The sequence below is a fragment of the Cannabis sativa genome, chromosome 1 (genome assembly GCF_029168945.1).
Source record: "Cannabis sativa cultivar Pink pepper isolate KNU-18-1 chromosome 1, ASM2916894v1, whole genome shotgun sequence".
Taxonomy (NCBI): Eukaryota; Viridiplantae; Streptophyta; class Magnoliopsida; order Rosales; family Cannabaceae; genus Cannabis; species Cannabis sativa.
Genome location: NC_083601.1, coordinates 49,125,882 through 49,150,076, shown reverse-complemented (window position 1 = coordinate 49,150,076; position 24,195 = coordinate 49,125,882). Strand labels below are relative to the sequence as shown.

Here is a 24,195-nt window from a genome sequence, read left to right as displayed (position 1 = left end):
AAACACAACTCTGAAAATTCCATAAAAGGTCATACACTTAGGAATTTTTCCAAATTCTCAAAATAGCACAGGATTCCTGAAAGTGGTCATCTACCGGAATCCTTATATCCAAATTCTAAAATACCGTATTCTGAACTACAAGTGACTTGATCCTTCACAAAGAAGGTATGTAGGCAGCTCGGTTAATGAAATGGACTTAGTTCGGCTGCAATTCTAAATTTACCCCAAATTTCCCAAATTTATTTTAATTATTTGATGTCATTGTAATTGGAATCAAAGGGTATTTCCTTTAAATAAAAGGATTGTAATTAAGAGATTATTTTTATAATCTTGGATGGGTCGAACTTAAATTAATAAACTCTTATGCTATAAATTCAGCATAGGTGAAATTTTGTTTTGCATTTATTTTTAATATTCTAAATGTGAATTTTTTGCTTAACAAGAGTTGAGTTATGATAGGGGCATTTTTGGGTTTTAGATAAAAGTGTCATATATTTTTTATTTAAGAATAAAATATTAAAGTTTTTTAAGAATAGAAAATCAAATTTCCCTATTGGTACCAATAGTACTAAATAAGCCATATTTCAAAAAATTAGTACATTAAATTATATAAAACTCATAATTTAATTTAACCAATAACAACCTACCTAAACCTTTTAGCATTTCTCATTATTTAGTTATATTTATACAACTACAAGTTTGATTAGGAAAATGCCACCAAGATCAAATTGCAAACTGCCACCAAAATCTTCATTTAACCATATAGACTCATACAAGGAAAACCAGGAACAAGAGAGAAAGTAATAAAATATATTTTGAAGCAAGAAGAACATTGTGTAGTGTAGTGTAGTGTAGCTAAGTTAAGGATTAGCAAAATCCCAACCCAAATGAAGAACCCTTATTACTCCTTTATTTGGGTTTCGGCCTCCCTTGCAATCCTCCTCCTAGCTCTTTCTCTATCTTACTTCTCCAAATCTCAATGGACCTCCTCTCCCATGCCCATCACCGCCGATTTCATTCTCACCAATGCCCTCATATTCACCAGCGACGATACCATTCCTTTCGCTGATTCCATGGCTATCCGCCGCGGAACACTTCTCCGAGTTGGCAACTACTCCTCTCTAAAGGTTACTATATTGATTCTGAATTAGAATGTTAATTAATTACATAGAAATGTACTAATTTCTATGTATTTATAGGCGGTGGTGGGTTCTGGTACAAAAGAGTTGAATCTAAATGGAAAAATTGTGGTGCCTGGGTTTATTGATTCCCACGTGCACTTAATCTCGGGTGGACTACAGGTTACCTTTCCTCAACCTCCATTTCTTAGTTGAATTCTATTCCAAACTCTGTGCATATATATATTTATACATTATGCCTTCTATCTTAAAGTTCTCTTACTGTGTGGTTTCAAATTTCAATTACTGTTTTTTTTGGACAAACAGTTGATATTGCTTGTCATGAACTTTAGTTGACATTCTTTTCCAGATGGAGTGACATCTAGTGTGATTACTTTTTGTTTAGATTCTTGTCGGTCAGAGTTTACGAATTTTCTCCATTCTATGTTAGTTTGGATGTTAAATTCACTAGGTGCTCCTCTGCAGTATTCGGTGGTATTGTATTGGACTGTATATATTAAATTAGATTATATCATACTTTTATATAATATTACGTAAATTTAAAATATTATTTATTTAGATACTCATAAAAGTCAATATCATATATAGTTTTACATAAAATACTATTCAATATAATACTATACAATATAATACGGCGTACTAGACGAACCCTAATTGTTTACTTGGTTAAGCATATATGTTTGAAAGTGTTGAAAAATATGGGTATTTATTTTTCAGATTCTACAATACCAAAATAATGGTTAATTGTCTGGATTGTTGTTACAAAGCTTCAATTTTATGTGATTTTGATAAATTGCTAAATGTCGTCATGTAACAATTAATATTTATATATATTTAATGGGGCAAATGTAAGAATTAATATTTGATTTTACTATATATACGGTTTTTTGAATGCAGTTGATGCAATTACAATTCCGAGGTGTAAATAAAAAGGACGAGTTTGTGAGGAGAATCGCAGAATCAGTACAAAGTAAGTTCAATTCAGTTTTGGTGGTTGCCTATTGCTTTGGATTGAAGTTTGTACTATAGAATGACATTTGTGTGTGGAAAGTCAACTTCTTATGTCATTAATTTATGTTAATTAAGATTGTAGTCAACTCATGTTCGAGTTGTTTGTTGATCATTTTAATCTTACAATTTTGATGATTATCGTTGTTGAGGTCTCATTTTTGAAACTAAATCTTAAGCTGTGAGAGTTCTAGAATATGGACAGCAGCCATTCTGGCTATATTTTGAGCTATTTGGCTAGAAAGAAATATAGTAGGATTTTGAAGTCATTGATAACAAAGTTGACGTCCTTTGGGAAAAGGTTAAAGTCTGGACTGCAACATGGATCTACAAGACAAAAAGCTTTGAGGATCTATCTTTTCATGACTTGACTAGGGAATGGGGTTCTATTTTATATTAGTGCCTTGCTAATGGGGATTTAGACTAAGCCTAAATATATCAGGGTTTGAGCTTATTCTGTATTTATGTTTTTAATTTTTTATGTTTATCATGTTACCACGGCTTCCCTCCGCCATAAGTGAGGCTCCCTAATAAATTTGGGAGAAGGTGAGTCTATAAAACAAGTGACCTTTTGTCTCTTTTTCAAAAAAAAATCTTAAGCTGTGAATTACTTATAATTTTAGCAAAAATATTTCAGATAGAAAACCAGGTTCCTGGATTTTAGGTGGCGGTTGGAACAATGATCTATGGGGAGGAGATTTGCCAACTGCTTCTTGGATTGATGATATTACTCCAAATAATCCTGTATGCCATAATATATTATAAATTCTGTATTTGATAAGAGACATATTTTGGGCTCTAATGTTATTTAAACTAGCACACTATATTATCATGATATCTGAATGTGCAGGTTTGGTTACCAAGAACTGATGGTCATATGGGCTTGGCAAATTCAGTAGCACTAAAGTTGGCTGGGATTAATAATTCATCAAAAGATCCAGATGGCGGAACCATTATGAGAACTGCGTCTGGAGGTAATTTAACTTAATTCATGCCTTAAAATGCTTCTCCCCCTCCTTTTAAGAAACTACACATAAAATCCTTTCTGTTACTATGTCCTATTGATAATCTCCACAAAAAAAGATCTATGGAACTTCTTTGTTCTACAACAAACTAAGTTTAGCTTCCTAATCCAATTGTTCTGAAGCTAGGAAATCACTTTTCAAATCCTGGTTTGTTATCCACTACCTTGTACTTGCAGTCTAGGTTGTATGTCTAGATGAGTGGCCATCATTTTTATTAATGTACCTTTTCCTTTCCTATAAAGGAAGTGTCACTTTGAAATTTGACTAACAAATTACTTGAACTTAAAACTTATGTTCGCTGCTGCTCTTTCTACAACAAACACAATTATGCACATCAGTAACATGGTGTGACAACATGAGTGCTAGTGCACCAGCTGCAAATCCTGTTTATCATGCAAGAATGAAACATATTGAGTTAGACATCCATTTTGTTTGTGATACAGTACTTAAAACCAAGTTGATGTTCAATATGATCAGTTAGTTAATTGCCTCACCAAAGGGCTTACAAATTCTAGATTGAGGTTTCTTGTTGACAAACTCCTTCACCACAATGACTCATCCACCCCCCTTTTATTTACTCCCTTCTACCATATTCCACTAATCTTGGGGTCTTAACACATTGTTAACGTTATGCAGTACCTACTGGATTGTTGATTGATTCTGCTATGAAACTTGTTGTGTCCTATGTTCCTGAGCTTTCTATTGATCAAAGAAGGGAAGCTTTGCAAAGAGCCAGTAGTCTTGCCTTGATGAAGGGGGTTACAACTGTTGTTGATTTTGGAAGATATTTTCCTGGAACCTCTGTGGATCGTCCATGGGAAGATTTGTCAGGTTTTCTTTTTTACTAAGGATTTAGATAAGTTTGAGATATCTTAATTTGAAAAATGTAAACAACCGCAATTACTTAAGTAGCTAACTTCCTAACTCTTTTCAACAAATTGTATTGCTTAATTGTTTCATGTATCCTTTTCAAGTGTTTTCAATCTCCTAGTGTGCGTGTGATAGAATTATTTGAATTTTCTAATGAGACTAAAATATATTACGGTGAGGGGATTTATTGGGTTGTCTGTAGAATTAATTTTTCAATATGCTCTCTAATTACTTGACTAGATCATATGATTAAATTTATCCAATAACCTTCACTGATGAGACTAAAATATATTATGGTGAGGGGATTAATTGGGTTGTTTGTAGAATTAATTTTCAATCTCTCTCTAATTACTTGACTAGATCATATGATAAAATTTATCCAATGACCTTTGAGTTTAGGTTTCTATTATCTTTGATTACAGTTCAACAAAGTGACAGTGCCTCTTGAACTATCATTGAGTAAGTATTATTTTTCATTGATTTCCACAGATGTTTATCAGTGGGCTGATTCTTCCGGGAAGATGAGGATCAGAGTTTGCTTATTTTTTCCATTAGAAACTTGGTCACGTTTACGTGTATGTTATACAGTGCTCCTATAGCTGATGTGGTTTTGTTTACTTGATTGTGCTTTAATTTTATTTCATCAAATAATAAATGTTCAGATTCCTTGTTACCATATTTATACTTTTTTCTTTTATTTTCCTGTTCACTCATTCATCAAATTAGATACTAAATAATAATGATGTGATGAAAGAGTGTTTCTTGGACAAAAAATGTTTGAATACTAGAAACAACATGTATATCATGTAAAATTAATGGGTTTTCCTGTCATATATGAGATGAATCTCCTTCACTATGATGATGTGGGGGAAAATGTTTAATCCTTCTTCTAGTACTAGTTAAGATTCTGTTGTTTTTTCATTTTCATCCAGTGCATGTTGAGGGCTTTTATGGTTTTCTATACGTCAGGCTTTTATTTTTCTTTTGCTTGATGTTGTTGCTTTTCACTTTCAGGATGTTGTTAACAAAGTTGGGCATTCTATAAGCAAATGGATTTACTTGGGTGGTGTTAAAGCTTTTGCTGATGGTTCTTTAGGCTCTAATAGTGCCATGTTTTACGAGGTAGGAACAATAATACTTTGGCATTAATTAACCTTTAATAAACGTATCTGTTCATACATTGGCTATGGGCGGACCCACAGTAGAAGTGAGGGAGGTGACTGGCCTTTCTGAAAAAAAAAATAAGGAAAAAAATGTGTATATTAGTTACTTACAACAAATATTTATAATTAAAAGTGATATTTATTAACAAAATATTAACTTTGCTTTAGTGGTAGAGCATATTTGTTTTTTAATATTTATAGTTTACTTACAGAATGGTTCTAGGAATTGAACCCCTACTAATAAGACATATATTTAGTAATCATTGAAGCCAAACTTTTTGTTGTTATATTTTTACTTAAAAAAATATTTAATAAAAGCAAGTTTATTTCAATTTTAACATATTTCTTTACACATTGTATTATGTAAAAAACAAATTACGTCCCCCTTTTATACCAAAAAAAAAAGGTTAATTAAGATTTTTACTCCCCAAACTTTGACATATACCAAATCACGCCTTCTGAACTTTTAAGGTCGTTAAAAATACCCCTGAACTATTGAGATTGTTGGATTTAAGGACTTTTGTCCAATTTTAGTAAAAAAAATTAACGTGGATGAAAGTTCAGGAGGCATGATTTAGTACTTGTAAAAGCTCGAGGAGCATGATTTGGTAGATATCAAAATCTGGGGAGCATAGTTTAGTACATAAACAATTACTGAAATAGTAAAATTGAATGAAATTAGACAAAAGTCCTTAAATCTAACAATCTCAATAGTTCAGGGGGAACTTTTAACGGCCAGAAAAGTTCAGGGGGCGTGATTTGGTACATGTTAAAGTTTAGGAGGCAAAAATCTTAATTAGCCAAAAAGAAATAGTACAACACCCCCCCCACAACAAAAAAAAAAACATATATTTTGGGTCTACCACTATACTTGGTACTTGGCCTATCACTTCGTTTAGGCCATATTTGGTAGGAAGGAGTCAGAGTAAGATAGATGGGGAGTTTAGAAAGGATAAAGAGTAGGAGGGATGGAGATGATATTTTCTAAACTATTATTTCGTTGTGAATAATACAATATACACATGTATAAAGTTGTCCTTAAAAGATACAATAAATTACAGATTTTAATGTCAAATAATCTTAATTAACAACTCTCCTAGGATAAAATAAAATCAGTAATTAAATCTGCTATTTTATAATTTTAAAGAATCATTCCTGAAAATAAGAAACTTCCTAAAATTATTTATTTTCTCCAACATAGGCATTTACAGTATGTTTGATACAAAGGAAAGAAAATAGGGGAGAAAGAAATGTAGGAGATATAGAAAAGTAGAAGGATAGAAATGAGTATATTTCCAACCAAGAAAGTTAATTTATTTTAAAACTGCAATATTATCATTAAATTATTATTATAAATATTGTTGTGTGTATATATTTTAGTCTTTCACTTTTATTTGTTTGTGTGAAACATTTCTGAGGAAAAGAATTTTTAGGTCCCACAATGTTTTTTCACTTTTCTCTCCACTTTTCCTTCTTATCACACAACTCATTTTTCTCATTACTTTTTACTTTTCTCTCCTGGATTGTTGTCAGCTCTTGCAGTTCTCACTTCCAAGTCCAAACTGCTTATAAAATATTTTTTTAATCATCTCATCAAATATGTCATTGAAGACTGCATTTTGACTTTTGTAGCCATATGTCGAGGAGCCTCAAAATTACGGTTTACCAGTTGCAGATTATGAAAAGCTGTTCAACATGACTTTAGCTGCTGATAACCATATGCTACAGGTCCGTTCTTTTGTAGTTTTATTAAAACTGCCTCAGTAAAAATTATTACAGCAATGGCACTTCTTTCAGGTTGCCATTCATGCTATTGGTGATAGAACAAATGACATGATCCTCGATATGTATGCATCTGTTATTTCTAAAAATGGAATAAGAGATCGAAGATTCCGGGTAAGATTAAGATCTATATTCTAGAATAGGTAGAAAATGTGATATAATTCGTCAATTAAGGAAGGACATATATACTCTTCCTCAATTAGGCATAATATTACAAACAGGAAAGTAGGAGCTAATCAAATTAAATCTACCGCTGTAAATCCAGATTTATAGGAACAAAACAAAATCTTTAAATTTACAAAATACAACAAATTCAGGTAACAATCACACCAAACTTTGTCTAATTTAATCAAGATTCTCACCAGTTACCATAATTTGAAGCTCCAAGTACCAATTAAGTATTGCAAGGTTTTAATATTGATATTTATTTAAACTCTATTTTTACGTGATTAGATCTAATTTTCAGATTGAGCATGCCCAGCATCTTGCACCTGGGACTGCAGACCGGTTTGGTGAACTGGGGATTATTGCTTCAGTGCAGGTTTTTCATCACAGCTTTAGTGTAATATTTAAGCACTACATGGGATAATTTAGTCTTATAACTGATCCCTTATTCATAATCATAAATTCTAATACTGGCAAGACAAAGATTATTGTTTTATTCATTTTTATGTAAATAGGTTGCTGAAAATTTTAAGCTTATTACAGGGAGATATATCCATGTATCTCATGTGATTCCATAATACTTTTTTCTTCAGGAGACTTTACACAGGATGAATTCCTTTGTACTTCTATGATTGCTTCACCATGGTGTAGAATTAGTTGAATTAGTAAATACATTATGTTTGTTGAACCATCTTTTAAAATATTCTTTTTTATTAATATCTTGAGGTAATTTTATGTAAAATGTTGACAGCCAGATCACCTATTGGATGATTTTGAATCTGCCACAAAAAAGCTTGGATTTGATAGGGCTCAAAAGGGTTCTTATTTGTTTGGTTCACTTCTAAGTGGCAATGCTACGCTAGCATTTGGTTCAGATTGGCCTGTAAGTCTATTTATCTAATGCTTAGGGCTTTTGCAGCTTCTATCTTTGTCTGAATATTCTTTGTATAGTTGATTGATACATCAAAATAATTTGTCTTAGGTTGCAAACATAAATCCTTTAGGCGGTGTCAGGACTGCAATGACTAGAAAATCTCCTGCATGGGAAAATGCGTGGAATCCCTATGAAAGTATTTCGGTGCATGATGCATTAAAGGCGTAAGTTAAATCAAAATGTTTGTTCTTTTTCATCTTCTCTCTTATGTTAGGACAATGGAACATAGAAAATTTAATTTGAGTGGTAGTAACAATCTTGAATAATGATTATGGTAAAATAACTCAACTAGTGTTGCATTAATGTAATGAATACTTTTATTTTTCTTTTAGTCCTTCCTTTCCATTGTTTGCCACCCACCTTAGCTAGCTACGAGATGTTTAATGCAAGTTATCATTTCAATATGATTTGTAACAATTTTCTTGAATTGTTTGATACATTGTAATTTTGTTAGTGCTCTTAATTTCTTAAAGGTCTCTCATTAAATAGGTAGAATAAGATAATATTGGATTGTATTTCGGAAAAGAAATTTTAGAAAAAGTGAGCTGATCATTTACAAACAATAAATTATGAAGAAAATATTCAAAATCATAAACTTTTATCTCATATTATATAAAAAGAAGAGAGATTGGGGGGAATGATTCATCATCAGATATCAGATGGGTAATTGTTAATTTTTATAATATGCTCTCCAATAATATTACCATAACATTCAGTGAAAATTATTGAATCCAAGATGCTAAATCCAAATTCCCCAAGAAGGCATGCGTGATCAGCTTTTCTCTTCCATGGCGAAGAAGAAAAGAGTGATTTGAAAGTCGGTAACTAAGTTGAATCTAGCGGATCCCCCTTCAATCCAAGAAGATTTGAAGAACGCTGAGGACAGTGGCTCAGAAGGATTGGATTTGATTGCGCAAATTCTGCAATCAGGTGATATTCTCAAGATTGACCCAGAATTAGCGTAGGGAAGTTGCGATGAGAAGGAAGTTAGGGATGCGAAGATGAGTTTGACAGGGTAGGTCGAACGAGAGGATTTCCAATTGAACTCTCAACAACAATGGAAGCAATTCATGGAAGGTAAGTCTTCAGTCTGAGAATCTAAGTTGGTTTATACAGAACCTATCTTGAAAGATGGGATTAAAATAGCACAAGTTGATGTGGATGAGGTTCAAGAACAAGCTGCTAACTGGAACTCAGGTTTTGTTTGTATGGTTTTAGGGGCTAACCTCCCAACCACGGTGTTCAAAGAATTTATTAAATGCAAATGGGGGAATCTTGGAATTACACAGATTGTGCATATGAACGGTGGCTATACCATTGTTAAATTTAATGATGTAGCAAATCGAGATCTTGTCTTGGAGGAAGGAGTGATGCGATTGAAAACCAATAATTGTGCGACTCATTAAATCGGTTTTGTTATGGATTCGATTACATGATCTTAGGCTTCATTATTGGGGTAACAAGTGCCTCAACGCAATAGCGAGTACGATTGGTAAACCTATATTGGCTGACAAGGTTACTAGGGAGAGAACAATTGTTAGATTTACAAGGGTTCTAGTGGAGATGGATATAACAGATGAACCTCCGCAAGTTATTCATTTTCTGAATGAACATGGTCAACTTGTTGGGCAAGGGGTTGATTATGAGTGGCTTCCAGTGAGATGTAAAGCTTGTCATGACTATGGCCATATAATGGCAGACTGTAGGAAAGATCAAAAGCCTCCCGTAGGCAAGAAATTGGTAGGGAAACCTGTTGGCAAATTGATTTTGAATGAAGTAAAAGGAAAGAAAGAGGAAGAGGATAGTATCATTGAGTGTGCTCCTGAACTTAAAGTTGCAGAGCAAGAAAAGGAGCAGGCTCCTACAGTAGAGAGGTTGACAGAGAATACTATTACTGCTGTGGTTATGAAGCAGCCAAACAGTGTAACTATTGGGGAAGAAGGGATTTGAGTAAAGTAGGGCGTGAAGATTGGCAAACCCCAAAAAGGGCAATTCAAACTAGAAAGATGGGTAACTTGAATACAGGTAAACCTCGTCATTCTAATACTTTTGAGGTTTTGCATTCTCAACAGGGAGGTGAGCAAAATGAGAATGTTAGTGTTTTATCTTCTCATGGATAGCAGCAATATTCTAAGTTGGAATGTGAGAGGCCTCAATAGTAATAAAAAGCAAGAGGTTGTGGTTGATTTGTGTAGAATAAGGAAAATTGGTATAGGAGCTTTACTTGAGACTAAAATGAGGGGTAATAAAGTGATTGAATCTACGTCTTCTAACTTCATTGTCTGGAATCACTTTACTAGTCCAGTTATTGAAAGTCGAATTTTATTTGTTTGGAGGAATAAGTTCGTTAAAGTTTTTGTCTTGGATGAATCTAATTAGTTTGTTCATTGCTCGGTAAGGATGATTTGTCATAATAAGGAGTTTTGTGCCACATTTGTTTATGGCTCAAACTCTTTAGAAGAAAGAAATGATCTTTGGAACGGTTTGGCTCGGCTCCAATTCACTGTCAAACCTTGGGTTATCATTGGGGATTTCAATGCAGTTTTTGAGTTTGGTGATAGATGTGGGGGTAATCGGGTCACTAACACAAAACTTGAGGATGCTTCAAACTTGACAACTTTAAGGATGGCTGATTCTTTACACAAAACAGGATCGTTTTTCACTTGGTCGAACCACCAAGATGCTAAAGACAAAATTTACTCAAGAATTGACCATGTCTTTAGAAATGAAGAGTGGTTAGATTTATTTCCTAGCTCCTCAGCTAATAGAGTTGGGAAACTGTTTCTGATCAATGTTCTTGTGTGGTTTCCTCTTCCGTGGTCCATGGAATTGGTGTCAAACCATTCAGATTTTTCAATTTTTGGACAGAGCATAAAGATTTCAAGCAGTTGGTAATGGAGAGTTGGAGAAAACCAGTTAGTGGTTCAGGTCTTAAAGCTTTTCATCTTAAATGTTTGAGGCCGAAACATCTTTTAAGGAAGTTTAATAAGAAGACCAGATGTGGAAATTAATTTTGAAAAGGCCAAAAAGGAGTACCAAGTAGCTAAGATGGCGGCTCAAGCTAAACCAGAGGACTTGGCTCTCTTAGAGGAAGAAAAGAAGGCTGCTATAAATCATAGTGAAAAAGAGAAGTTGTTGCACAACTTCTTAATTCAAAGGAGCAAAGCCAATTGGCTAAGAAAAAGGTGATGACAACAATGCCTTCTTTTATGCTTGTATTAAGAAAAGGAGAGAAGAAAATAGAATAACTAGTTTCCTAAATGATGATGGACAGCTTGTTAAAGATTATGCAGAAGTGGTTAAGCATTTTGTGAGCCATTTTAAGAGCTTTAAGGGAAGCGACAACTAAACTTCTGCTTGCATGGACTTTCAAGATTTGGAAGGTAACTCTTTAACTCAAGCTTCTGAAACCATTTACTAGGAAGAAGATCAAGAAAGCTCTGCTTAGCATCCCTAGCACTAAAAGTTCGGGTCCAGATGGTTTTGGTTCCAAATTCAATAAAACAATGTGGCCTGAACCAGAGGAAAAGCTCTGTTTGGCTATCCTCAGCTTCTTTAAATCTGGAGACATCTCTAAAGATTTCAATGAGACAACCATTACTTTGATCCCCAAGATAGAAAATTCGTCCAAAGTTATTGACTATCGGTCGATTGCTTGTGGTACCACAGTTTATAAATGCATTTCAAGGCTGATTTGTATGCGTCTTGCTGAGATTCTCCCTTTCTTGGTAAACCAAAATCAAGGAGCCTTTGTTCAAAATAGAACAATTCTTATCTTTCAAGACTTGATAAAGAACTATGGAAGTATTATGTTGCATCTCGGTGTGTCATCAAAATTGATCTGAGCAAGGCTTATGACACGGTGAATTGAGATTTTTCAGAAGCTTGGTTGAACCATCTTTGCTTCCCATCTCGGTTTGTGAAGTGGATAATGCTATGTATTAGAGGTACCACTTACAACTTGATGTTAAATGGTAGATTGCAAGACAGTTTCGAAGGAAAAAAAAGTCTTCGGCAAGAGGACCCGATGTCTTCGCTATTGTTTGTTTGGTTATGGAGTTCTTAACTAGAAGATTATTACAAGAAGCTCAAGTCGGTACGTTTCGGTATCACCCTCTTTGCAAAAGCCTCAATTTAATCAATCTTAGCTTTACGAATGATTTGATTTTGTTTAGCAAAGTTACTTTGGCAGCAGGAAGGCATCTCAAGATTTCCTTGGAGGATTTTTGTAAGTTCACAAGGCTCATTGTCAATCTCTCTCAATTCCAAAATTTTTTTTGGAGGAGTTGAGGCCGGGGAAAGAGAAAATTGCCCAAGAGATTGGGTTAGAAGAGGGCTATTTTCCTCTTAAGTACTTGGGAGTCCCAATGAGACCAACAAAATGGCGTATGGAAGATTGTGGGGTAATTTTAGCCAAAATCAAGAAAAGACTTTATACATGGGCTACAAGACACCTATCTTATGCTGGTAGGATGCAATTGATCCAAACTATCTTCTTGGGATTAAGAAATTATTGGATGAATATATTCATCCTTCCACATAGTATTGTCAAGGAAATTGAGAAGCATCGCAGATTCTTTTTATGGGGCCAAAGCGGAAACAAAAGCGAAGTTCATAGAGCTTAGTGGGATAAAAATTGTAATCCTAAGTATGGTGGCCTTGGTTTTAAAGATGGTACCAAATGGAATTGAGCTATTCTAGCTAAATTTATTTGGTCCATAATGGAAAAACATAATGTCTTGTGGGTTAAATGGGTTAATACGATTTATCTGAAGGGAGTAGACCTGTACTTACAATCTGTCTCAAGATACCAGTTGGTACTGGTGGAAATTATGTAATTTGAGACAGGTTTTCGATGCAAAACAGGTGCAGAAAGCAGGATCTTCAGGTAAATTCAAAGCTTAACAGCTTTACAACAGCCTGTTGAGGTGTGATCTGGTTCTGAATTCAAGAGCTGTTTGGTGCTGATTAAGTCTGCCCCAGCACAGATTTATTTTTTGGCAAGCTGTCAACAGGCAGCTGCTCACGAGGAATCTTCTCTCCCGTCTCTGCATTACTGCCGTTAACAGTGAGTGCCTGGTGTCTGGTTTAAGCCCTGAAAGTCACAGTCACCTTTTCTTTGAATGCTCGTTCTTGGTTCTTGTTGTGAGTGAAGTGTTTAGCTGGCTTGGTTTCAAAGCTTTGCCATTACAGTTTGCAAATTGGCTGAATGTGATCTCGATCAAGACAGGGAGAATCAAGGATGATATTACTTATGCTACTCTTGCTGCATCAATCTATTGTCTTTGGTTAAACAGAAACAATTGTTTTCATAAGGGATATTCTTATACAATTTTACATGTAACTAATGAAATTCAAAAAGTTATAAAGTGTCATTTGTATAGTCTGTAAACTCAACACTTGTAATTATAGAATGCTTAATAGGCTGTTGGACTGATCTGGTGTCCGGGTTTGTAGCTGTTTGAGCCGTTTAGCTTCTGGTTGTTTCTTTTGCTTGTGGCTTTTTGCCCGTTTGATTAATGAAAATGCTATTTCCAAATCAAAAATCATTTTTCTGTGGTATTAATTTACTCGTGTCTTTTTAACAACTATTGGCAGGCACACCATTTCGGCTGCTCGAGCATGCTTTCTTGACAAAGATATTGGATCTTTATCGCCGGGTAAACTTGCAGATTTCGTTGTTCTTTCAACTGACTCGTGGGATGAGTTTGCTTCAGTAGGATCTGCATCGGTTGAGGCAACTTATGTTGCTGGAATACAGGTCTATCCCTCATAGACATTTTTATCTTCAAGGTGAAGTATGCTGCTGGTACAGAGAAGAGGGAGGTATATATGTATGTACTGTAGTTATTATAAGTAAATATATGTGCACACACAATTTACATTAATGCATTACACACAAAGTGATTTTAATATAGCTGGACTATCTTAAATAAATATGATTAGTTGAAAAAACTTCACACATATTGTTTAATATTTCCATATAAGTTGTGTGTACATATCATTGCTCATTTCTTATATATATACCAAACATGACGTTAATTTTTCTTTGTTGCTATATGTTATTAGTCCTACTATAATTTTGTCTTAGTAAATCAAGATATTTTGTTAAATTGCAGGAGAAGAAGGTGAAGTTGATGATCATCAATGTTGTGCTATATATATATTAGTGGAAAAGCAATTTACTTGCTCTTTGTAACTTTTATTAGTATATCAAAATATTTTGGAAAGTACACAATTCCCTCTTTATGCTTTTGTTTTGTAATTGTAATCATATCATACTCTTAAAAACTATCGAGTGACCATATATGCTTTAATCAGTGAAAAGTTTATCATATTGAGAGCTATCTGGTGCTAGTTCCATTATGCTATTAAAAAATATTGCTTGATTAGATTGAAATGGCGTTTCTGAGTTCAGAACTAAGGAACTGAGGTCATTCATTTCTGAGTAAGAAAATGAAGCTAATATGGTAATTTCTTAGTTCTTCTCTTCTCTCCAGTCTAGCTTTCAGGAACAACCTTCTTTTTCTAAATGCTAATATGGGTCACTTTTTATTGGCTGGTGCTCTTTGGGAGAGAATGGTCTGTCTGTTGAAAACCTGTAACACTTGTTTCTTGTCTGATCCAATAATATCATCCCTGTTTTTTCTCTTTTATTATCTCCCGAGTATATCAGTTTTTTCTTTTGGACTTTCCGAAGAAAATCCTTCAAAAATTGGCGTATGCCACTATATGCGGCGAGCACACGGTATTCTTTAGCAAAAGGCGAAAGAATAGTTCGCTTTGTGCTCACCGCGTGGCTGGGTGAGTATATCAGTTTTCTTGTCTCTTTTGAGACTATTTTGCAAATACACTATCATTTTTTAATCTCTTGATGATGACATTAACTTAAAAAGATTTGTAATTGTAAATTGTCTTTCATTTCTATCTTCTATGTTTTGATACATTGAGTTCATCAGTAACTTTCATTGCAAAGTTATTGTCACTTGCAATTTTCTCTTATCAAAAAGAAGTGAATAAGAGCCTGAAGCAAAGCAAGAGCTTACGGGAATTCTTGAAGAGCAATGATGAGCTGATGAGCTTAGAAAGATTAAAATACCCAAAGGCAACAGTATGAGTTAGTAGTTCCATCATTAGGTTTACCAAAAACTGTTTTTATCCATAATAAGTTATGCATTTAAAAACTCCTATAAAAGAAGATGAAAATTGTTTTTAATTTATTAATGAACTTGTAGAGTCACAAATAACTAAAAATAAATAGAATTTGTTCTTCACGAAATATGATCATGGTAGAATTTTGTCCCGTAACTATGTTTTTTTTTTTTTTTTTTTTTGCAAATATTCCCCCTGACTCAACTAAAAAAATTGCTATAAATATTCCCTTTTTTTTGTTAGATTCTACTTATTTTTCAAAATAATTTGTTGATGTATCACTAACATGACATTAATTTGTTAAAATTTAAGAGTCCTGACAAAAATAATTGTATAAATACTAAATAGCACTAATGAATAATTATGAGAATGTATGTATTCTTAAAACTAATTTTGCATGTTTAATATAAATAAATTAAATTTTAGGTTCTATAATTGTTGAATAGATTAGAACCTCATACAACAACTATACATAATATAAATTATTTTAAAAGAAAAAATGAGCATAATCTAACGGAAGGGAGATATATATTAATAATAATTTTGATTATTTAATATTTTAAAGAGATTTTTTCTAATATAAACTAAAAATGTATCAAATTTACATTTATGACCCTAAAAAAGGAAATAAACAAAAATAGAAACTAAAAAGTTGTTAATTACAAGAATGCCGGCAAAGGAAAACGGAAACTCCATCTTCTTCGTGACCCAGCCGCAACCTTGTTCGTGACCCACCGATCCAACCCCAACAACCCAATCTCAACCATCTTTCTTCCAAAACCAGCAAAATCAAATTCAATTCAAAATGTAGCACTCCTAGGAAACAAGCTGAATCCCGAAAATCCAAAATCAAAAACGAAAAGGAAAAAAAAAAACCAGGAAACCTCCATTGATGTACCAAAAAAACTCAAAAACAACAATCATTGAACAAAGAAATCGCGATCAGAGGAGAAGAACCGAGTAGAAGGAGAGCTGGAAATCAAAGAAACTCACCCATGATTGAATCAGAAGGAGAATTGAAGGTAAACAAATTTTTTAATGAACGTGAAAAAAAATTTTAGTGTAGATGAATAGAAATTTGATATTAATTGATGAAAACCGGATTAAATTGAAATAATAATGAAATATTGATGAATCTGAGAAAAAAACAACAACGGTTTGCATGAAAATAAACATTAAGGCATATAAATAGTTGCTACAGTGTTTTATTCTGAAACTGTTGTTTACAAGTTTTTTGAGTTGTTATTTCGTTGAGTACATGTTGTTTGAAACAAACCTGTTTGATTAAAATTCAGGAACATTAATAGACATAGAGAAAGATGATGATGACAGTTTCAAATATGCATTTGTTGCATTGAATGCTGCTATAAAAGGTTGGCCAAACTGCAAACCAATCATCGTGGTAGACGGTACATTCCTAAAGGCCGCGTATGGAGGCACGTTGCTCACTGCCAACACACAAGATGCAGAATCTAAAATTTTTCCACTAGCATACTGCATAGTTGATTCTGAAAACGATAAATCGTGGGAGTGGTTCTTAAAAAAAATAAGAGAAGCATTCGGGGTTCGAGAATGTCAATGCCTAATATCAGACAGACATGAAAGCATCATCAAAGCAACTAGGAAAGTGTTCCCTGAAATAACACATGGCTACTGCATCTTCCACCTCTTGTCGAACCTCAAAACAAAATTCAAGAAAAATGCAAAGCATTTCAGAGTGCCATTCTTTGCAGCTGCAAAAGCTTACACAGAAATGGAGTTTGAATTCCATATGAGGGAGCTAGACAACTTGGATAAGCGCATAAGACCGTACCTGGAGAAAATTGGCCATGAAAAATGGTCAAGGTATCATTCAGAAAACAACAGGTGAAAACTAATAAGAAGGATAAAATTAATGATATGTTCACCTATTTATAGCGTTGTATTTGCGTTGTTTTTGCGTTGCGTTTGAGTTTTTTTCCAAAAGTAGAACTATGACAGAAACTGTCCAAATTGTAGGTACTCTACCATGACATCAAACATAGCTGAGGCACTGAACTCAGCAAATTTAGCAAATAAAGGGAAACACCAGTGACAACATTAATGGAGTGCTTGAGGGCACAAATGCAAGAGTGGACATACAATAATAGAAAGGAGGCACAAAAATGCACAACAAGGCTGACACCATCATCTGAGAAAAAACTCATAGGGAACTATGTACAGTCATTGCGACTAACAGTAAGTTCAGATTATCGTTCGCATAAAGTAAAATTAAAACAGTTGTGTTTGCATAGTTTTTTGGTTGTTTTAAAGTTGGTTTAAAACTTGCAGGTGAAACCAGCAAACCAGAACCTGTTTGAGGTGATAGATGAAGACAGAACAAGAATAGTAAACTTGAAGGAGAAGACGTGCACATGCAATAGATTTCAAAAAGATGAAATGCCATGTAACCATGCAGTCGCCGTCATGAAGGACTTGAACATAAACACATACAACTACTGTGCACAATACTACACATCAAAAGCATGGCTGCAAACATATGAAGAAACAGTATACCCAGTTGGAAACGTAAGAGAATGGGAACTTCCAGATTTTTTTGAAGAAATCATAGTGTTGCCTCCAAAGGAGAGAATCAAGTCTGGAAGGCCGAGGAAAAGAAGAATGGCAGCAGCTTGGGAAACAAAGAAACAAAACAAGTGTGGACAAAAGGGACATAACAAAAAGACCTGCAGAAGAATTACAGCATAGAAGTGGAAACAACTACACATCAACCAAAAAACAACTATATTAAAACATTTAGAAAACACATACTGCATATTACGATTGGTTGTTACATACATTTTTTTATTGTGATTTTTTATGTGGAGAGATATTGATAATAGGGAATTGGTATTATTATCATTAATATACAAAAGAACATCAAATATTATAGTTAAATAATTAAATAAGTGGAAGAAGGTTGAAATTAATAAGAAGGAAAAATAAACTACATAAAGTGATTACAAATGCAATTTAATTGTTTGTCAGATGGTTGTAATAAGGTTGTTAATAGTATGCTGTCATGACTAAGAGTAAATATAAAGATTAAAAATCCAAAAATATGAACAAATTAAAAACCAATTCCAATTAAGAAAAAAACATGACAGAAACAACAACTTGTCTATGATTATGAACATAATCTGGTAATAGAAAAACAAAAGCTACATAAAAAAAAGTAGTATTTCCAACAACAACCAATAGATAACTAAGACAAATTCTTCTTTGGACCCTTCGGAGGAGCCTCATCTTCACTATCAATAAATTCCACTTCTTTCATGCGAGCGTACTTATAGAACAACACAGCAAGCCTATCACGGTGTTTCTCAACATCAAATATGGGAGGAATCGGTTTCATATCAATAAAGTATTCGGCGAACGATGCAACGAAACAACCACAGTCACTGCAAAACAACCAAAAAACAACAGCAGAAAAACTTAGAAAAGGACAATAACATTGCAAATTTTAAAAACATTTGAAAATAAAAAATAAAAACAACTTACTTCGAGGTTTGTTGAGGCAAACCATCAACCTTAACAACTTCGAAAGGGTCTAAACAAACCGGTTTGTTTTCCTTTTTGAACTCATCAAACAAAGCAAAAAAGTGGGGCAACAACACCGCAAATGGCTGACAAGCTTTGATAGCAGCACTATCTTTCATAGCAGTCGACAAGGAGTTGTACATGTACACACGCCTTTCCTCAATATTCAATCGACCAAGAATCCAATGTGATTCAGTCTCCATATGGATGATAAAGAAAACATGATCGCACAAATGCCAAGGGGAACCACATAACATTTTTCTACCTCTTATATAATCAGCAATGGCATGCTGGGCAGTTATCAAAGAAAGATTTTTTTTCTGTGCAATAAATTTTTCATACAAAGCATGAATGGTTTTGAAGAATAAGCAATCGGTGGTTGTGAACTTAACCTTTGGCTCCTTTGCATACTTTCCTTTTTTACGTAGATAGTAAAAAATGATGTCCAGATGCTGAACAATAAAAAATGAGAAATGTTGGAAAATCAGAAAATGAATTATATTTCAACAACTAAAAAACAACCAACAAACAACATGAATAAAACTATAGACTGAAATTTTTGAAAAAAATCAAAAGAAAATTAGTCAAACATTGGCCAGGATATGCAAGCTTGTGGAACCACATCTTGGTTGCAACATCTTCCACGCCAAAACGAAAAGGGGGAACAATCTTATCCTTACCCTTCAAGTAAACCTTCTCCTTATCATGCCTAACATTTTTAAAAAAAAAAGTGAAACATAAATAGTAAAGTAAAAAACAAAAAATACAAAAACACAACAAAAATGCTGAAAATAAACACTTACGGATCTTTCTTCGATCGGCGTCCTTCACCAAGCCACAAGTCAAAATCAATCTCGTCTTTATGTTCTACATCTTCACCAATCTTATCATCGAGAGGACACAACCCAGCCACATACTTAACAACTCCATAACCAGAACCATCTTTAGAACTAGAAATGGAAGAGTCATACTCCATAAACGGAGACGTCAGCGCTATGGGTTTCTTAGATTTCCTCTTGTCAACAAGAGGAGTTTCTTCAACGGGAATTGGGTCATCTTCAAGTTCAATGTTATAATCAACATTGAGACCTGTTGCACCCATCTAATATATTTTTTCCAGAAAAATTAAAGAAAATAGACAGTGTTAAACACAAAAAGTATGAAGAAACTAAAAAACAACCCAAAAAAAAAAAATATACCTCAAAACAAACAAGACGACGATCCGTAACCTCAACATTTTCAGAAACTGTAATCTGTTTACAAGGATCACCACCAATTCCATCTGAAGACATCTGTTTATATATGGTATTAAAAAGGAATTAGAGCATGGTTAAAAAATAACAACCTTTACACAACCAAAAAACAACACAAAAGCAACATTACCATAAGCTCAACTGCTTTTACCCGGATCGAACAGTAGCCTCAACATCTATTTGAGTAGGGCCGTCATTGAAATCAACGAAATTCTTGATACAGAAAATAAAGGAAAAAGAAAATGGAAAAAAGTGAAGTTATTTTTTGTGAAATACTTCAACAACTAAAAAAAAACTACATAACAAAATAAAAACAACAAGTAAAATAATAAGACCAACAATAAATTCCGAACAACATAATCTACAAACACAAATTTACATAAATAACATAATAAATACAAATAAATAGTCTGAAAATAGTTGCAAATTTCTGAAAAATAAAACATAACAAGAGACATAACAATAACATAGAATTACAAGAGCACTACCTAAAACGGACTTACAACAAAATAAACCACACAAAGTAACTAAAACCTAGTTACATTGTCTACTTATCTACCTTCTCCTCACTATCAGTGGCATCATCATCACTGCCATTATCATTTTTTTCTTTTGAGTCAGAATCTTCATCGGCTTGATCATCCTTCTCTTCACCTTCACTACCCTCCCCTTCGTCATCACCCATAACATTCTCTTCTTCATTTTCATCAGTTTCTTCAGATTCATTTAAATCAAAATCTGCTTCATCACCACCTCCATCATCATCATTGGAAGAGTCACTGCCTTTTTCCTATATTGAAAGTACAAATTAAATTAGTATAAAACAACTTAAAAAAAACCGAAAAACAACTATTGAAAAACTAAATACCTTGGCATAGGAATCGGCAAAAACGATGAGAAAGCGTATGCATTGAAGCCATCCGAGCACCAAAAGAAACAACCGTGCGTACACAAACTCTTTCAACTCAACCAAATCGATGAAATCTTCGTTGGGAAGTATGCAACGAATCGATCTTGACCTCCAACCCATGAAATTTCTCGAAAAGGCCTCAAGCTTGACGAAATGTCACTGCGAGCAACGGTTGGCTCTTCGGGGACGGGAAGACTCTTGTAAGAGTTGAAGTCGGTGTCGAACTTGAAGCTCGGTTTCAAAGCTTTGAACTCACCAGTAGTGGGCCTCATATTTGAAAGTTGCAAACTCGATCAAAAAACACCAAAATTAAAATTTCAATTATGAAGATTAATAATAATGAAAAACAACACAAAAACAACTACTGAAAAACCAAATTACAACAAACAGATATACCTTATCTTTGGAAACATCAAAGATAGTAGTCTTCAAAACTTTGAAAGTAGGTTGACTATTGCATGTCCAACGAGTGATCCTTGGAATACGAGAGCTTTCCTTTTGGCGGTACTTACCTTTCATGTGCCTGACACTCGTAGAACCAAACTTGAAGAACATGAGGACAACCAATCAAAGTGTAAAAAACACTCGGCCTCTTTCCCGAACTCTTTGCCTTCCTAACCCCCTCGGCCAAACTATCAAGCTTACCACTTCCAATGAGGAAATAGTCAATTCAAAAGAACTCGGCCCCGAAGCAAATTCATTGTACCTCCCACTATGCAACATCTAAAATAGACTTGGGTACATTTTTATGCTTAGTGCCCAGCAAGAACCCTCCACGAAATACAAAGCGCCAGCTTCACGGCATCCTCATCGGAATCACCCCACCTCTTGGTGGTAAAACATTCCTAACGTGATTCCTTAGTGATAGAGGACGAAGTTGGCCAATATCTTTCACAAAGACTATTAACCTCTTGCTTAAAATCTAAGACACTACAGTCACCTTCACGGTCCCAACCCGATAATCAATGCAAATTCCTCAATGCTAAACCTAAGCCTAACAACGCGTATCATAACCCACAACTCGGCATCATTAGGTTCTTTGAACCTCTCGAGCAACAACCCATGAAACACTTGGGGTTGAACTTTAAAATCGGGAAGGTTAAGGAAATGACCAAAACGGAGTTTTTGAAAAGATTTCAAAATTTGTACATACGAAAGACAAGATTTAATGTTCTCTATCACTGGAAAGTAAGCGATGGAAAAGGCTTTAGCAATGAGCAATTCTTGGTCATAAATATAATCCCATTCCTGTAGCAATATAAACAAAATAAATCAGGACAAAAACAAAAAAAACTAAAAAAAAAAAATAGAAAACAAATAATAAAAATAATATTTTTTTTTAAAAAAAAAGACACCTTAGGGGGATTTTTCTTTGGTAGGTCAAATCCTTCAACCTTCACTGAGGTCCTAGCATGGACCTGCAACAAAAAAGAAAAACAAAAGCAACAAATCTTAGATCTGATAACAATGAATATATAAAAATGTAGTAACCAAATTACAGCCAATAAAAAACCTAAAAACAACGTTTTCCTAAACCCTTACAGTATGATAAATGTAATAGATAAACAACTTTCAAAAAAATAAAAACAACACTGTACAAACTCGTTGTTATGAAATTTCGAAAATGGTAGTCGATAATAGTAGTGTGACAAACAACCGAGAAAAAACTGACAATAAACATATACAAAACTAAAGAATAAACTGAAAGATCTTGTTGCAATTGAAATTAGTAAAATGCTTCTCAATACCAATAGTGTGTAAAACAACCGAAAACAAATTCACAAAAAACATATAACCAACCAATGGGAAAAGCAATTCAAAGCTTGTGACAAAAAACGAATTGAGCTAGGTTTTTTTCAACAACCAAACAACAAGCGGAATAAAAAAAACAAAACAACATCAACCACAATACATGACAGAAATACATAAAGAACACCAAAAAAACATAAAAACATCCTAATAAACACCTAAACCAGTGACCTAAAAGCTCATGTAAAAAATTAACACAATAAAATGAAACCAAGCAAATTTAAATTACCTTTGATTCAACTTTGGGCTTTTGGTCCTCACCATGCACTTCATCCTCAAAATCGAATGCGAGAAACTAGAACAAAGAATGGGGAAAACTTTAAATCATCAAATGTAACACCGAAATAAAACAACCAGAAAAAAACTGAAGAAAAATTTAAAAACAACAAAGAGAAACTTACATCGCGTGCAGAGACTTGGAAATTTTGCTCTCTTAGTCTTAGGAGCATCTACTTTAACGGGAAGGGCTCTTTTCTTAGAGGCGAATGTCTGCGGAACATCGGCCACTTTAAATTTTTAGCAATTTTTTTTAACCCCATTTTAGGTTCGACTTTGGAAGTAACAGCTGGAGCCTTCTTCGATTTTTTAGAAACTTTCTTCGCCGGAGATGGTGATTTCGAACCACTTCTAGTGGTTGCCATTTATATAGAGAAAAAATAGAGGAGGATGACAATGTAGGTTGAGGAAAACGTGGGTGAGGGCTTGGAGAAGGTGATCGTGGGAAGAAAAAATTGGTTAGGGCTTGATAATGGTGATCGTGGGAAGCTCGGTTTGAAGAGTGGCTGAATCAGGTAGATGAAAAATTCAAAAAAAAAAAAAAAAAAAAGAAAGGATTTATGAGGTGGCGTGCGTGTACGTGTGTAAGGAAGAAGGGAAAAGGTAAAATTGTAATTATTAAACTTTTTGAAAAGTAAAATTGAAAAATGTAAAAGTTAAAAATGTTTAAAAAACCGTGTAAGGATAAAAATGTAAAAAAGGTGTCAATTTTGACATGAGGTGTAAAAATCTCTATTTTAAATAATTTATTTTACATAAATTAATTTGAGAATTTTTTCAAGATTATTCTATTTTGCTATTGTTCATTACTTTTAAAGGTTTTGGTGTGATAAGGAAAACTAGAAAATTGGATGATGGCATGAATTAAAATATGGAACTTATTCATGTGCTAAATATATGAAATGCATTTCAAGTACAAGACCAAAACCATCAACTAAAACTGGTTACAAATGAATATGGTTGTTAATGTGGATGTAGATGATCATTATACTGAAAATTATTTTGGATTATAATCACACACTAAGTCTAAGTCCTTCAAAAGCACGATTCTTAAGATGTAACAAAGAGTTGAGTTGGTATGTAAAAAAAACACTTGAATTGAATGATCAAGCTATAATTCCATTGAGTAAGACTTTTAATTAATTTGTTGT

The 24,195-nt window shown here is 33.8% G+C and overlaps 3 protein-coding genes and 1 non-coding gene across 6 annotated transcripts; 2 read left to right on the top strand and 2 right to left on the bottom strand.

Annotated features, from left to right (window-relative positions):
- Positions 1-677: 677 nt before the first annotated feature.
- LOC115705698 (protein LONG AFTER FAR-RED 3) lies at positions 678-14,478 on the top strand. Of its 2 annotated transcripts, none has more exons than XM_030633101.2 (15): positions 678-1,127; positions 1,200-1,301; positions 2,037-2,109; positions 2,785-2,891; positions 2,998-3,121; positions 3,809-4,003; positions 4,532-4,617; positions 5,057-5,164; positions 6,838-6,933; positions 7,003-7,101; positions 7,454-7,528; positions 7,904-8,035; positions 8,135-8,250; positions 13,685-13,912; positions 14,206-14,478. In XM_030633101.2, the coding sequence occupies exons 1-14, from the start codon at positions 888-890 to the stop codon at positions 13,860-13,862; spliced, it is 1,731 nt and encodes a 576-aa protein (XP_030488961.2). In that variant the 5' UTR covers positions 678-887; the 3' UTR covers positions 13,863-13,912; positions 14,206-14,478. The 2 variants fall into 2 exon arrangements, with proteins under 2 accessions (XP_030488961.2, XP_060964436.1); XM_061108453.1 differs by having other exon boundaries at positions 692-1,127; positions 13,685-13,920.
- Positions 14,479-14,773: 295 nt separating this feature from the next.
- On the bottom strand, positions 14,774-14,888 carry LOC115708485 (U5 spliceosomal RNA). Its single transcript, XR_004009983.2, has one exon. It is a non-coding gene; the product is annotated as a U5 spliceosomal RNA (small nuclear RNA).
- A 2,413-nt stretch (positions 14,889-17,301) lies between these two features.
- LOC133033576 (uncharacterized) lies at positions 17,302-18,143 on the top strand. Its single transcript, XM_061108450.1, has 2 exons — positions 17,302-17,455; positions 17,549-18,143. The coding sequence occupies exons 1-2, from the start codon at positions 17,321-17,323 to the stop codon at positions 17,963-17,965; spliced, it is 552 nt and encodes a 183-aa protein (XP_060964433.1). The 5' UTR covers positions 17,302-17,320; the 3' UTR covers positions 17,966-18,143.
- Positions 18,144-18,295: 152 nt separating this feature from the next.
- Positions 18,296-20,196, bottom strand: LOC133033577 (uncharacterized). Of its 2 annotated transcripts, XM_061108451.1 has the most exons (3): positions 19,600-20,196; positions 18,758-19,505; positions 18,296-18,657 (listed from the first exon to the last, which is right to left on the bottom strand). In XM_061108451.1, the coding sequence occupies exons 2-3, from the start codon at positions 19,051-19,053 to the stop codon at positions 18,462-18,464; spliced, it is 492 nt and encodes a 163-aa protein (XP_060964434.1). In that variant the 5' UTR covers positions 19,054-19,505; positions 19,600-20,196; the 3' UTR covers positions 18,296-18,461. The 2 variants fall into 2 exon arrangements, with proteins under 2 accessions (XP_060964434.1, XP_060964435.1); XM_061108452.1 differs by having other exon boundaries at positions 18,296-19,505.
- Between the last annotated feature and the right edge of the window lie 3,999 nt (positions 20,197-24,195).